This window comes from Carassius carassius, chromosome 24 (assembly GCF_963082965.1).
Source record: "Carassius carassius chromosome 24, fCarCar2.1, whole genome shotgun sequence".
NCBI classification, from domain to species: Eukaryota; Metazoa; Chordata; class Actinopteri; order Cypriniformes; family Cyprinidae; genus Carassius; species Carassius carassius.
In genome coordinates, this window is record NC_081778.1 from 20,297,825 (window position 1) to 20,314,229 (window position 16,405).

Genomic DNA, 16,405 nt, shown 5'->3' on the forward strand with positions numbered 1-16,405 from the left:
CAATTCAGTTTAGACATACAGTTGCTGGTCATATAATTAGAATATCATCAAAAAGTTGATTTATTTCACTAATTCCATTTAAAAAGGGAAACTTACACAAGCTATTTTGAGATCTATGTGAGAAGTGTTTTTGTTTTTGGTCTATTCAGTGGAAACCAAATTACGATAACCAAAACTGTTAGTTTGCCAATTTTCTACAGAATATCTTGTGTGTGTTTAAAGAAGAAAGAAATAGACATTTTTAAATGTGTAACAGATTAAATATTTTGTTGAACTACCCCTTTATTAAATTATGGCAGAAATTTAATTTTGGGTGAACTGTCCCTTTAAATATCTCTTACTACAATTAGTTCACTCTTTGCCAAAGACATCTGCTAAATTAACATGTGCCCACATGTTGAATACTTATTGGCAAGGAAATTCCCTCATGCTCCTTCTACATTGTGTAGCCTAGTTTTATGCCATACACTCTTAAAAATAAATGGTCTTTACAATGCCATAGAAGAACCTTTTTGTCTAAATGGTTCCATAAAGAACCTTTAACATCTGAAGAACCTTTCTGTTTCAGAAAAGGTTCTTTGTGGTGAAAGAATGTTCTTTAGATTATAAAAAGGTAAGAAAGAGATGCTTTAAAGAACCTTTGACTTTATGGGATCGCTTGAAGAACCTTTTGAAGCACCTTTATTTTTAAGAGTGTATTACAGCTTTTTAATGGTTTAAATGTACTCTTTCACAGATCATCGATGCAACACTGATGAACAATACAAAACAAAATCAAGTAGATTTTTTGTTATTTATTTTAATGCACATTTTCAGGGAAACATTTAATGTATAATTCAATGTTTCTGTATTTTACAATGTCTTCAGTCCCTTTAGAAAAAACTGCTATGACATTTGGTAACCAGTTATAAATATTAATTATTAAGTGCAAGCTTACACAACTGCAAGATGCTTTTGAACAGTAGACCATGCTGAGTGTCCCTACATGAGAAAACACTCCCGGCCACGGGCAAAAAAAAAAAAAGGGCATAGCAAATGACAGACAGAAAATAAAAACACAAATTACCTTGGCAAACTAGTTACAGAGTAAAAAAATAAATAAAAACTAAACCTGTAACAGTTGTTTACAGACACAGGACCCTGTCTCACTTACACTGCCTGAAGTATTTTAGAGTGTGTGCATGTGTCTAGATATATGTGTGTCAGAAAGGTAAACGTTTGGCTTCAAAGCACAGTGGAAAATTTAGAAAAGCTCTTTGATGAAAATGACACAACATTGGTTTGGCACTGCAACGTTCCTTCATTTAGTGCATTGTAGCACATTAGGCCAAGGGACAGAGGTATGAGTACACAGAGAGGGTGACAGTGCTGTGGCATTCAGCATGCAAACAGAAGGGTAGCACACACTAGCATAAATAGGTAATGCACTAATGCATAAACCAACACTGCAGTCAGGTCCCTGGGCTATTTACATGGCTTTCATTTATGACTCTTAAGTTTGCAGAAACATCAACCTAGAGATATGGAAATAAAAAACAAAAATGTCTCCTTTTAGTTTAGGTTTATCAGATTATGTCACCAGCAGAGCAAGAAACAGAGTGACACAAGACAATGCACTTCTGGTTAATTAGTGATCAATTCGTTCATAACACTCAATATTGTAAGGAAAGAACAAGGTTAAAGACAAAATTGGCATTTGGGGTCAGTTGCTCTGAGAGAGAGCAGGAGAGAAAAAACAGAAATAGAGGTGGGGTGTGTGTTAGGGGTGCAGATTAGAAGTGTGTTAGGTCGTTCCTGTATGAGCCTCTTTTGTTTGTTCCTATTTGTAATGGGTATAAGATAACCACTATAAAGTTTTATCGGCTGAAGTCATGATCAAATGAAATGTTATGAAGAAAAATGGTGACCGATTTACACTCTGAACACTTTAGTGCCGGATTACTGTTTAGATCCATCAGGAATACTTTCTATTCCCATAGGCAGCAATGGTGAAGAACGGCATATGCAGAGTATTACAATTAAAACATTATAATTGAGCCACTGTACACTGCGACTACAAAATGCACTCCATGTTACATGTACTTATTTCATTTGAACATAAAATGTTAAAATGTACTTCATGAGCATGAAAAGTACAGACATCAAGGATGCATGAGTGTTTATGCCTGTTTGTTAAACAAACTGATGTATTGAGATAAACTGATTATAAAGGATTCTGGTTATTATTAAGCAAAAGCATTCAAATCTGTGTCAGGTTTGTGTGGATTTGTTTTTCAGTTCTCATTTCTAATTGTTAAGTGATTTCAAACTTGCTAAACAGGCGTAAACAAATTAACTATAGTCCTGAAGTCGTGCTGAAATAACGTTCTGCTTCAGGTCGGAATGACTCAGTGGAAAGATAAAGCAGGTTCTGCTTAGTTTGCAAGTTGTGCTTAGGATGTGACCCTTACAGCTTAAAAGGGACTTATCCTCGTTTTAAGGCTTCAAAACTGTTCTAATGGCACACAATGGAAAATTGAAGGATTTATAATATTAACGTTTCAGCATGTACTCGCACATCTAACACATCTGTAACTCAGCAATTCTATATACCAACGAAAAGTAACACTTTTAAAATAAGGTTCAGTTTTGTTAAATCATTAGGTATATGAATTAAAAATGAACCGCATCAATTCAATTAATAAAACGTTAATTTCTTAATACATTTTAGCATCTCAAGTTCTTTACATAAAGAAACAACCAAACTCACCATGCCTAAAAAATGTCTGGGAGCGTAAATCACAATAATCTGAAAAATTGCAAAAATGGTCTGCTGTGACTGAAAAGTTTTCCTTTCCTTTTTAAAGCTGTTTTTTTTTTTTGTTGTTGTCTTTTTTGACCTTTATAATGTGCAGTCTGTCCAAATGAACATTAGTTAATATATTATGAACAAACATGAATTGACAACAAACTATAGCATATCATATATTAAATAATTGTAAATTAACCTAGGTTACTAAAAGCTGTAAAAACTGTTCATAGTTAGTTCAAGATACCCTATTCTTAACTAATGTTAACTGAACCTTACTGAAAAGTGATGTCACTAAGAAAACTAATCAAGTTTAAAAAAACTGATCTGGATTTCATGTCTGAGTGTTGTCAGCAAAGCAGTTCTCTGAAACATTTGAATTATGGCACTAACATTTTGCAACCAATGTATTATGCAGTACAAATACAAGTAATGTATTAGATATTTAATATAGAGTATATAAGTCTAAATGCTTTCAGGCTGATGGCATGAAATAGTTCACTTACACAAGTTTATGTTATACATAATAACACTGGAGTTTGGTATGATAGAGCATTTTGCATTTTGCAAAATTTTGCATATTCTTGGCCCCTTTAAAGAAAAGAATAAACTTGTGATTGCTCGGAGTAAGAAATAAGAAACACAGTTTATAAGAGACCAGCTTCTCCCCTGCACTTAAGTTGGACCGGCCTAGGTACTCATGCTCTGCTGACCTTAGAATTAAACTTCTTTCCTTTTGAGCCCCCAGGATTCATTGGATCTACAGGAGCCAGTGTGCCACACCAGCCAGCAGCAGAGCCAACCCCAGGGTGGAGGCTAGTGAGGCGGTGAGGGGCCCACCGTTGAAAACCAGCTTGTAGGACACCACCTCCTGTTGCAGGCCGCTCTCCTCCATCATGCAGCGGAAAATGCCCTCCTTCAGTGGCAGGTCAGGGGTCGGTGCCAGCACACATGAGGAACCGGAGATGGTGCAAGGATATTGCTTGATGCAGTTGTCTTTCTCCCAGCGGTAAGTGGCATGATAGGAATGCACGGGGCATGGTAACAGGACGGCTCCATCTTTATCCACTAAAACTTGTTTGGGGATGGTGCTACGTGCCTTAGGAGCTGTAGCAAAAGGATGACAGGAATATATTTTAGTGATGAAATCATTTTAAATAAAAATATTTTTATTTTATATATACACTACTGTTTAAAATTTGGAATAAGTACGATTGAGGAAGTCTCTTATGCTCACAGAGACTGAATTTCTTTGACAAGAAATACAGTAAATACAGTAATATTATGCAATACTTTTACATTTTAAAATAATGTAATGTTCTGTTTAACATATTTTAATTGAAACTTATTCCTTTCTAAATTTTTATTCAAGTTCAAGTTCTTTTTTATTCAGCAATGATGTTATTACAAACACAATAAAAAATCACATCTTCAACAAAATAATTAATTTCAATGCTGAATAGGAGCATGAGGAAGACATAGTCTTATAATTTCATTATAATTTATAATTACAATTCATTATTTCAATCTTCAGTGTCACATGATCCTTCAGAAATCATTCTAATATGCACATTAATAGAAAGTTTAAAAGAAAAGCATTTATTTAAAATAAAATGTTTTGCAACAATGTAAAACTCTTTCATAATTAATTTTACACAGTGTATGTATGTGTGTATATATATAATTAGTACAGCCAAAAAGTTTGGACACACCTTCTCATTCAAAGAGTTTTCTTTATTTTCATGACTATGAAAATTGTAGATTCACACTGAAGACATCAAAACTATGAATTAACACATGTGGAATTATATATGGAATTATATACATAACAAAAAAGTGTGAAACAACTGAAAATATGTCATATTCTAGGTTCTTCAAAGTAGCCACCTTTTGCTTTGATTACTGCTTTGCACACTCTTGGCATTCTCTTGATGAGCTTCAAGAGGTAGTCACCTGAAATGGTCTTCCAACAGTCTTGAAGGAGTTCCTTCAGTGTGACTCTACAATTTTCATAGTCATGAAAATAAAGAAAACTCTTTGAATGAGAAGGTGTGTCCAAACTTTTGGTCTGTACTGTATATAGTTTGTTTTATCAAGCTGTATTGACTCTTGCAACTTATAAAATTCCAACTGAAAGATATAACACCAACATGTCAGAAAGAAAAACAAAACAATCACAGAGTTGGAAAAAGGATTCCTGCCTTTTGCTTTAATTACAGCCTTTAGTCTGTTGTGATATGTCTTTACTAACTTTGCACATCTAGACTTTGCAATATTTGCCCACTTTTCTTTGCAGAACTGCTCAAGTTCAGTTAAGTTTGATGGTGACTGTTTGTGGACTGCAGTCTTCAAGTCATTCCACAGATTTTCAGTGGCGGTTAAGTCTGGACTCGGACTAGATGATGCAAGCATATTCACCTTTTTCATCTTCAACCACTGTATTCTCAGTTTTGCTGTGTGATTTGGGTCATTGTCATGTTGTAAGGGAAACATTCTTCCCATTTACAATTTTCTGGCAGAGGGCAGCAGATTTCCCACAAGAATTTGACTGTATTTTGCCACATGCAATTTTTCTTCTATCCTGACATGTGCTCCAGTATATGTCTTGCAGAGAAACACCCCATAACAGGATATCACCACCTCCATGCTTTACTGTAGGAATGCTGTTATATTGATGGTGAGCTGTATTGGATTTCTACCAGACATATTGTTTGGTGTTGAGGCTAAATAATACAATTCATCATTCATCTCAGACTCTTCAAAGTGCACATTTGTGGAGAATTTGTGATATTGTTGTCACATGCACACAATGAACCCACTTTATTATAAATTCCTGCAACTGCTTCAGAGTTGCTGTTGGACTCTTGGTAGCCTCTCTGACCATTTTCCTCCTGACTCTTTCATCGACATCCTGATTCAGGGAGGGTCTGTTATTTATCAAATACCTTCCTCTTCTTAATAGCAGACTCAACTGTGCTTCTAGGCATTGATAAAGCCTTTGCAATTTTTATGTATCCACCTCCTGACTTGTACCTGTTCACAACTTTTTCCCAGATATCTTTTACAGTGCCTTGCCACCCATAGTTGATTGTTTGCTTCAGTTGCACTACCAAGGACTGAAATGCTCCAGGAAAGCTCTTTTCATGCTGAGCTAATCAAAATGATCACAGCTGATCACAGATGAAAGTCAAGTGACTTTGTGTGCCATTAAGAAGGCGATTAATTACACGTGACTGAGTTTACAAGTAACGTTTTGGAGGGGGCGATCCTTTTTCCAGCTCAGTGATTCCGTTTTTTTGTTTCTTTTTATTCTGACATGTTGGTGTTATGTCTATAGCCCTTTTCACACTGCATGTTGGACCTGGAAAATTGCCGGAACATTGCCAGGTCGCCTTCTGTGTGAACACACACACATTCCGGGATTGATTCAGGGATTTGTTCCCGGGTTGGGGACCTAGTAACATTGCTGGGTTCAGTCCCGGAACGAGCGCTGTGTGAACAAAAGCCAGAACAAATGCCGTAAAGGGTGTGTCGTAGTGATGATGCACGTTATCGCGCGACTCTTTTACCAGGTGTTTTCAAGGCAGATCAACGTTTGCGCCAAAAAAAATATGTGCAAACTGTAATGAAGCAAAGATCAGTTAGTTCCTCACATTCTGCGCTGAATCTGAGATCGTTCACCAGCTTAAGTGAAAGTTAACGTGCCCAGCATTTTCTACTCGTACATTACACGTCACATTCTGATGTCACGTGTCATTACGGGACCTTTACGGGTTGTGTGTGAACGCACGCACATAGTCCGGGTAATCACTGGCAGTGTGAAAGGGGCAAATTCTAGCGACCCGGGAACAATTGCCGGGACACATTACCCGTGTATTTTCCAGAATGGCAGTGGGAAAGGGGCTTATGTCAAGTTGCACGAGTAAATACAGCTGGATAAAACAAAAACTGTGTCTGTCTTCATTTCAAGCTGCAAAGCAACAAAATGTGATTATTTTAAAGACGGATGATTCTTTTTAATACCCACTGTATATAGAATCAGTGCAAAACTGGGTTGCAGTGGGAATTTGGGAAGACGAATCTGAAACTGTTTGGAAATATTTCAGATACTTCAGTGCTATAAAGTGTGCAGAGATACAACCAGAAAACTGCACCTTTAGAAGTCTTTTTGAGCAACCTACCTGTAACATAGCCACAGACCGAGGCATTGGAGTGGTCAAGGGTCTGAACAAGAGTTCTGATTTTTAAATGGGGAGAACAGAAAAATATGAAACTTGGGTTACTTCAACAGGAAAAACAGTAATGCATTATTGTTTTGGGATATTTGTGAGTCCATATCTACCCAGTGCCAAAGGTGTAGTCTGCTGGGATTGCAGTACATTTCTTCTTAAACACATCCCACGCACAATATGGATCTCGTGAAAGGATGCATTCCTGGCAGCTGGCTCCATAACGACCACAATCAGCCAGGGGGATGCGCTGGACTTCTAGCTCTGTGCCAATATAGAGATGACCCTGGCACAAAGCAGAATACAGGGGTGAAAGGTGCCATCTGGCTCCTATCAAACGCTATTTTAAGTATCTGTGTGAACAGCCTTTAAATAGCTTTCTCATAATAAAGTAAAAGAGTGATTCAAAGCTAAAAATAATTAGATTGCAGTGGAACAATATGTCCTACCACTGCAGGCTAGAATTGTCCTGTTTGAATGTGAGTTAGTGTCTTTAAAATGTGGGCCTCTACCTTTTTAGAGTCAATGGCCATGTTGATAATGGGACTATCATCATGGAATAAAGAGTACTGTGCTATGATAAAGGCTCCTTCTATGGCATGGAGCACCTTCAGGACCTTTCCCTTCTCTGGAGACACAGGAAAAAAGTAGCATTTAAAAAGTCACAAAAGCAATAATACAATGAGAAATGGGGTGCAATATATTGGTGCCAATATTTGTTGATAGTAGAGATTTTTTATTTTTTTATTTATCATTATATCTCATTTTAAAAATATTTAAAAGTGCTGCTTATTTACTCTATTTTTACATTTAGATTACCTTTGCAAGCTCGCTTAAAGTTTATCTTTAAAAACAGTAATCATTTAATAACATTGTTAAATGTTATCTTTAGCAAATCTCAAAAAGAATATACTGTAAATTAATACATTGCGATGCCAAAATTCTAATGATTTTAGTTTTCATATTTCAGTCTTTATTTATTTAGGCAAAATAGAATTTCTTTGTAATTCACAGTACCTGTGCCCAGATAAATGATGCTGTAGTGTTCATCATTGACAGCCCAGACTGTGTCTGCCACAATATGTGTGAAGTGGTCTTGAACTGGCAGGTCCAGAGGAGCTTCATCGACTGGCATGATCATGTTCTCAATCTCAGGGTGATCCTTGATCACAGTCAGGATCTTTTGGTTATTAGCGGAAGTGTTATTCCTAAAAGAACACTGGAAAAGTGAAGCATACAAATTACGTTTTGTAGATAGACTTAAAATTAATTTAATAAATGTTTAGAATGTAATCATACTTTATGTATAACAATATGACTGTCTGTTGGCACATAATTTTGCTCTTGACTGGTTAATGTTTCAGTGTATTATACCATTCCAGGACGGGGAGTTGATAAAGGTGAGTTGTAGCCCTTCAGTTTGGATGTAGAAAAGGCTTGGTCAATCTCTTCAATGGAATATGCACACACTACAGTATTGTTCCTGTAAAATACATAAATGTGGGAATGGATCTTAAAAGAATAATTCATGACAATTTTTGTAAGTGTTGTTATGGATTATGGACTCATGTTTTGGCCAATGATAAATAGTTTTTTTTTTTTTTTTTACAAACGTAGCTTTTTGCATGAAAAGACATTTGATCAGCTGGAGTCATGTAGATTGCTTATGAATAATTCTGATGTTTTTATCAGCTGTTTGGAGGCTCATTCTGACGGCACCCATTCACTGCAGAAGATTCACCAGTGCGCAAGTGATGTAATGCTAAATTTCTCCAAATCCGTTCCAATACAGAAACAAAATCATCTACATCTTGAATGGCCTGATGGTGTGTAAATGTTCAGCAAATTTTCATTTTGGGGGGAACTATTCCTTTAATCAAGCACAGATAAATGTAATGAGTCAAGTACAATAGCGTTGCACGGATATTAAAATTCAGAACAATACAGATAAAACAGTAATTATTTTTACTTATAATAATTTTTTACTATTTAACATCATTAAAATAGATAAATAAAACACTAAATATAAAACTGGTTTCATATGCTTTAAGTGTTTTTAGGATCTCCAACATTATAATGAACAGTATGAAAAAATTCTATATTCATTCAGCGATCTGCTAAAGATTACATTTACCATTGTTGATGTAAAAATTTTGAAAATGAGCGTGCACTAAACATGCATTAAATATCTAACCACTAATACATTTTTACAATTGATCAGTATGGTACTAATATTTTTATATACCTTTAAAATAATAAGATTGAAGTAAGCAAAACTGACAATGTTTTTGTTCAGTGTTTTGAGTAAGAATCTAAAGTGGTGTATTTTTGGGTGTATAATGTAGTCTTGCTGGAGGCATTATTTCAGGAGCCTGATGTGAAATGTCTTCTCACTCACTTAGACTTGACATCTGCTTACCAAGCATTGGAGAAGATGCCATATATCAACCCAGTGCGGTAAGAAGAGGACAGAATGAAAGCCTGCTTGAAGTTGTTGTACTGTACAGGAGTTCCAGCTTTCCCACACATCACACGTGCCTTCAGGAACGTAGTCCAGGAGTTTGGCAGCACATTATGAAGCCCTCCTTCATCAACCTGAGCCACAGATGCAGAGGTTATCAGAAATCTAGTGTCTTCACAGCAGTGTACAGTATATGAAGCAAAAATGGATAAAAGCTTGTTACCATGCAGACTCGTCCTATGCGAGCCCTGTATGGCTCTTCATCTAGACTGGTTGTACTGTTGACCTCACTGAAGAAGAAATAGATCTCATCTTTGAGTTTTTCTGTGTATGGTATCACAGCAGCTCCAGCAAACTGGGGATCTGAGAGAGAGGGTGAGAGCAGATTTATTATTTTCATAGGCTTAAACTTAAAGTTGTTTTTTAAAGTATCAGTTTTTACAACCTTAACATTGGTTATGTAAAAATGTTTTGTTTAAAATGCTTTTTCCTATTACAGTTTAATATGCAGACAGTTAAATAAGTAAAATATTTGTGGTGCTTCTATCAATACTGCTCTGTTTGAATGATATAAGACTACTAGAATTTTTTTTTAATAAAATGTTTTATATTTATATACATAATTTATATACATTCCATACACTACAATTCAAAAGTTGGATTCAGTAAGCCTTTTTAATACATTTATTCATTAAAATTAATCAAAAGTGATAGTAAAGACATTTACATTTTCATAAAAAAGTCATAAGCTGTTTTAAACTTTCTATTAATCAAATAATTCTGAGAAAATGTTTTACAGTTTCCACAAAAATATTCATATTAAAATATTAGAAATGTTTCTTATAAGAAATGCACCAAATCAACTCACTCTGTAACCATTTATTTTCTGTTTTCAGCTGCTTTTTGGAGCCATATGTGCGGCGGATAGAGCCAGTCTGTCCTGCAACTGCTGACAAAGCGGAGTACAGATTCCCATCTAAAAAGAGGAGAGAGGGGGAGAGAGAGAGAGAGTATATCCATCAGCCAAAGCTCTGTGACTACAGTTCTGTCAAATCAAAGATTCCCTTAAACTTTTATTCACATTTAGACATGTTTGCATTACTTTGATACTCAAACTAAAATAGAAGGCTGGGAATTCACACACAAAGCAATTTCATGCAAATGCTGCTTCTACTTCCTTCTGACTGACAGAAGAGACATTGTTGAGACATGCAATTTTAGTCAGAATCAATGATCTGCTAACCACATGTAGCATATAAACTACTCAATTTTGTATTTGACATTTAGAATGAGAAGAGAGGTGTGAGAGCTCCCTCTATCATATACTATGGGGATTTTTGTTCTTTTTGGAAGTTGTGCTGTTATTTCATCCGAAACACGCTATATTTTCAGTATAATGCTTTGTTTATTACATCTGGATCTCTGTTCTCTGAAGGATGTCATTTATGTCAGATCAGAGAACAAAATTCATTAAAAGTTATATTATATTCTGATGCACTGTACCCATCAAAATGAAAGAATATGTGAACAGATAACATTCTCTCTCATCTTTCTTCCATTATATATTTCTTTTTTCCCTTTCACCATTTCTCTCCCCTCTCTCTACCTGCTGATAGGCTGACAGAGCGCTGAGAAGGGAAAGGTGCCAAAATGTAAGACGCTGCTGTATCCTCTGGCATGTCCGTCAGTACACTGTCATTTACCTGGGTGAGAGAGATGATGTGTTTATTCAGAACTTCTCAAGCTTTTCTTTTAAAAAAAAAACAGCATAGACGCCACAGCACTTTGAGAAATCAGGCAACTTTAATAGTGATTAAAACAACTAACATTCGATGAGTGTCTTCACAACAGTTGTGATATTAAAAGAACTTGAAATGTCTGTTGAGCAGGTGCGGTGTGCAAGTTTTTTTGTTTACTCTGAATGCAATGTTATAGTTATACATGTAAATGTAGAAAATAACGAAGAAAGACATTGCTACAGATGGGAGTTTAAACTGCTTCAGGACTGTAATAGTTACATATATAATGGCAGGTAAGGCTTCTTACCAGGAGCCAACATTTAGGAGCACCGGCTCTTGTCCCACATACCACAAATGAATCGCCGACTCTCTCAATTACTGTGATGAAATTATCACACTCTTGCTACAGAAAAATGAAAGGACACAATTTGTGTCAATGCAAAACATATAGACATCATCTGTTATAAATTACAGAAATATATATATTTAGACATGTTTGCATTACATGCATTGCATGTATAGAGGGTCTATCTTTTTACTTTTCTCTATACTAAACTAGATAATCAACTTTGTTTTTTCAGATTGATCAACATAACCACTCCTAACCACCATCTTTATTTTAGATATTTAAAGAAGCCCATCACTCATCAGTTGGCTGTCTGTGCCATTACCCTTAAAAAATAGCCTCATTCAGTCAACTCTGAGTGATGACTTACTCATCATGGATGACTATTTCTGTAGATGTTGAACCAGGGCAGTGAATCCAGCCAGGCTCCAGCTTGGATAATAAGGAGCATCTGGGAAACATGTTCACAAATGTTCTGATAACCGTCAGTTTCAGAATTCTGTATTTATTATAATCCAGCTAAACCTGATGGTTATAAGAACTGGACACACTGTGCTGGTCATTTCTTGTGGTTAGATTTGTGAGTGCACTGAACCACAAGGCTTAAATTAGTTAAGATGATCCTATTATTTGCTTGAAATCACAGGCAACTTGAGGTGTGACTGACTAAATATTGTCGGATTGTTTCTCTTACCTTCCATATTGGTGATTTAGAGACACATGTCTCTTTTGCATTCTCATCCATTACAGCTTGGATCTGTGAGCACATCAACAACAGACTTGCATACATAATAATGTACCAACAAATTATTCTCACCATGTTAAAGCTATATTTTATGATTACAGTGAGATACAGGTAATTAAGTGTTATGGTAACAGTAAAATGATAAGAAACCATAACTATCCATCCATGGAAAGAAATGCTTGCTTTTATGCAACCACAAGTAATCATTTCAGAGAGCTTCCATTATAAAGCATTCTTCTGCTCCATAAATAATAGCACAGTTTTACTACTTGCTGAGTACCAGCTATTTAGGTCAGGATTTAGGACAGTGATAGATCTACTTTGGCTTCAGGTTATGGTGTCAGCCCCAATACCTGTGTGTCATGCACTCCTTTATCACTGAAGGTGAGCTTATAGATGACCCCTTGGCCCCCCACATACAGGACGTCAGTTTTCTGTTGGTGGTAAACCGTTGTGTAGTTCTCTGGTTTCATGAAGCGAAACCGAGGTGACTCTATAGACAAATTGACAGAAATGGAGTGTATAAACAATGTTTCTGGCAGTCTTTATATGTATATATCCAAGTATTGCATGAATAAATAATGTGTGTCTACTAAAATAGTGGTTCTCAACTGGTGAGTTGCGATTCAAAAATGTGTCACAGGGAAAACTATGTAAATGCAAATAATAAAATGCAACTAGCCATAAAAATATGTAGTTAGTATAGCAAAATAATAGGCTTTTTATATGAGCAAATTTAAATGCATTAAATGCTTCCGGTGCTTATTTTTATTTTTTTATTTTTTTGGAGATGAAAGGCTGTGCATGTAAACTCTGTGCTAATATTAATTGAATATTTGAACCAGTGTTGCATCCAGTGTATGCATTAAAGGAATTGTTCACCCCAAAATTTAAATTTGCTAAAAAAGTTACTTACCTTCAGGCCATTAAAGATGTAAATAAGCTTCTGTTCATCGAAACAGATTAGGAGAAATTTAACATTACATCACTTGCTCACCTCTGGGTGCCATCAAAATAGTAGTCCAAACAGGTGATAAAAACATCACAATAATCCACAAGTAATCCAGTCCATCAGTTATTGAAGTGAATCAATTGTGAATTGAAAAGCATGTTTGTAAAAAAAAAACAAAGCCATCATTAAGTCACTTCTTGCCAAAATACCATTCTTTAATTTATAATAATGTTAAAAAGTGCATCCTCTGTTGTCCTCTCAAATTAAAATCCACCATCATATTTTCAATTGATATGTGCATATTTCAGCCTGATTCAGATTATATTTTTTTTTTTCATCAGAGAAAACAACATTATGGATAGAGGGCTCATATTTTAGCCGAAAACAATGGTTTGAAGTTTAACATTTCTTAATGATGGATTAAAGTATGTATCTTTTTACTTCACAGAATGTTAATTGATGGGCTGCAGCTGTGTTGATTACTTGTGGATTATTGTGATGCTTATCAGCTATTTGGACTCTTATTATGAAGTAACCCATTCACTGCAGAGGATCCACTGGTGAGCAAGTGATATATTGCTAAATTTCTCCAAATCTGTTCAGATGAAGAAACAAACTCATCTTCATCTCGGATTAACTATACTTTTAACAAAACTGTCAATTTTCCTCTCCTGCCAGTTCTATATAAATAATTTTGCATATTGTTGGACTCATGCAGTTACTGTTAAATATTCTGTTATATTATTTAAGGGCTTTGAATTGATTTTCACTGTAAAATCTGGGTTTTAAAGCAAAAACAGTTGAGATCTAATTTATCTAAAAGTTTAACTCAAATGTCTAAACCACTTTCGTGGGTGTTTTTCATCTGACATAAATGGAGAAAACTATCAAATGTGGTTGTCAGGGGTAGCAGCTATAAATTATTGATACTACATTGCATAAAGCGGAGATTTGCGATTATTTCATAAAACTTACACGTTGCAACAGGTGTGAGTCTCAGTGTGCGCTGTTAGAGATTTCATCTTAATAACTGGCTATTCGAAGCGGGTCTGGCTAGGTCGAAAAAAGCCTGCAAACCAGTCTGATCCGGTTTTTCTATTTGCATACGTAGGTGTCCTTTCCATAACACATCACTTTAGTTTATGGGATTATTTGTCTCGCCATCGCATCCTTCGTGATTTCAGGGAAGACGCTGAATTTAGGATTTGGGGAAGCGTCGTTGTCCATGGTGCTGAAGTGGGCGGCTAAGACCTCATTGGAGATTCATATTGGTCTTTCTCGTTGCTTTCTCATATCTGTAATTGTGGAAGGTTGTAGTATCACGTAACACTGAGGGCGATGACCGTGAGACATGTCGATGTTTTCAAATAAACACTTGTGAATCGCATGGCCCATTTTGGGTGCAGCGACATAGAAGACTGTGAACGTGCTTGAAATAAATAATAGCGGTACGTTTCGTGGAATTTTCCATGGGCTATTCTCTTTTGCGAGTGTTTTTATTTTTTTATTTTTTTTGGATCTCATGTTGTGCCCTGAGTCTTGGAAATGCATCAGTTGCTGCAGTGCCATCATTCCCGTTAGCTCGCGCACCTGCATTGCAGCTCTGAATAATTGCGTCTTATTATTTTCTTAAATCAAACCCACTTGCAGCATATTCTACACGAAAACTGCGTTAAAAATCAGCGACCTCATTCAATGCATTTACAAGTTTGGTTAGAAACCGTCGTTTCAGAAAATGACTCATTCTGTAGCCTCCAGGAAGGTTCAGGGGCTTGTTTACTCATACATCCCAAGCAGACTACTAGCTCTTGACCAACACCACTAACATTTCTTAAAGATATGTTACTATGGATAGACAGTTAAAAATCCTTCCTGCATCCTTGTATAAACCTTTGGTTCTTAGATATGTTAAGATATGTTTAGTTGAGATCGGTTGGCTCTATCACTATCTGCTTAATTTGTAAACAGTGTCAGTTCTAAACGCGTTGCGTTTACTGTATTTTTTATTGTAGTTGAGTATTTAGGCTTATGTACTCTTAACCTTTATCAATATAACATATACGTGAAAAAGTAAAGTCATGACGTGCATATGAGTCTCGATCGGTTTTTGTTTTCAAAACAGCAATGTAAAGCAATCAGTGCCCATTCTTGGCCTGCTTCCATTTAATGATTTGACTTTTTATGCTTGGTACCGTAACGGATTTGGAAGTCTTATTAGGTAGCCATTTTTGTTTTCCCGAAGGGAAAATAAGATTAGCAATTTCTGCTTTAGTACTGATAACCATCAGAGACTGAGAACAATAAAATTCCAAAGCTCTCCACAGAGTCCGTTTGCATACTGGAACTATTACACTGAAGAAAAAGAAAACCTTACCCATCACGGTGAATTTCAGCCGAGGTGATTTTTCGGCCAAAACCACTGAGAAAAGAGTCGCCAGTATGAACAGATTCATGTTGTTCCGCGATGATTTAATTGGAGTGACGCCACGTCTATAAACTCTTTCCTAAGATGAAGACTGGTGTTGTTTCTCAAGAGTGCGCGTGTGATAAGCGGGAGCCGTCTGTCCCTCACCAGACCTCTCTGAGAATCTGAGCGCTAACTGACTTCACGTCACACTTTCTGGAATAGAGAGAATTAAGCGAGCAGACATGCGCTCACAACAGCGTTCACGTGGATTGACATTCATATATTGGGAGCCGGGGTCCCTTCTGGCCCCCTCTGAGATAAATGTTAAAATGTGCCCCTTAAAAGCACAAGTGGCCCTTGCCTGACTCAGTATTTTAACATATAATCTATCTATCTATCTATCTATCTATCTATCTATCTATCTATCTATCTATCTATCTATCTATCTATCTATCTATCTATCTGTCTGTCTGTCTGTCTGTCTGTCTGTCTGTCATCTGAATATGGATGAATGGCTATGCTAATTTTATTTTGTAATTCTGAATATCATTTGTCACATTTAGTCAGTCAAAACAGTTTTGAGGTTAACTGATCTAGTTTTCTGTCCCAATTTTGTGTCCTAATTTTGCTTTCAATTTTGTATTTAATCAACTAAACCTTGTATTTAACCTTCAATACCACGACTTAGGTGCCCTTGAGCAAGGTACCGAACCCCCAACTGCTCCCCGGGCGCCGCAG

The 16,405-nt window shown here is 36.1% G+C and overlaps 1 protein-coding gene across 1 annotated transcript; it reads right to left on the bottom strand.

Annotated features, from left to right (window-relative positions):
* Positions 1-2,453: 2,453 nt before the first annotated feature.
* LOC132103123 (semaphorin-7A-like) lies at positions 2,454-15,865 on the bottom strand. Its single transcript, XM_059507964.1, has 14 exons — positions 15,635-15,865; positions 12,662-12,801; positions 12,258-12,320; positions 11,525-11,620; positions 11,085-11,181; positions 10,347-10,454; positions 9,702-9,841; positions 9,437-9,612; positions 8,392-8,500; positions 8,035-8,236; positions 7,530-7,645; positions 7,131-7,303; positions 6,970-7,025; positions 2,454-3,895 (listed from the first exon to the last, which is right to left on the bottom strand). The coding sequence occupies exons 1-14, from the start codon at positions 15,711-15,713 to the stop codon at positions 3,549-3,551; spliced, it is 1,902 nt and encodes a 633-aa protein (XP_059363947.1). The 5' UTR covers positions 15,714-15,865; the 3' UTR covers positions 2,454-3,548.
* Between the last annotated feature and the right edge of the window lie 540 nt (positions 15,866-16,405).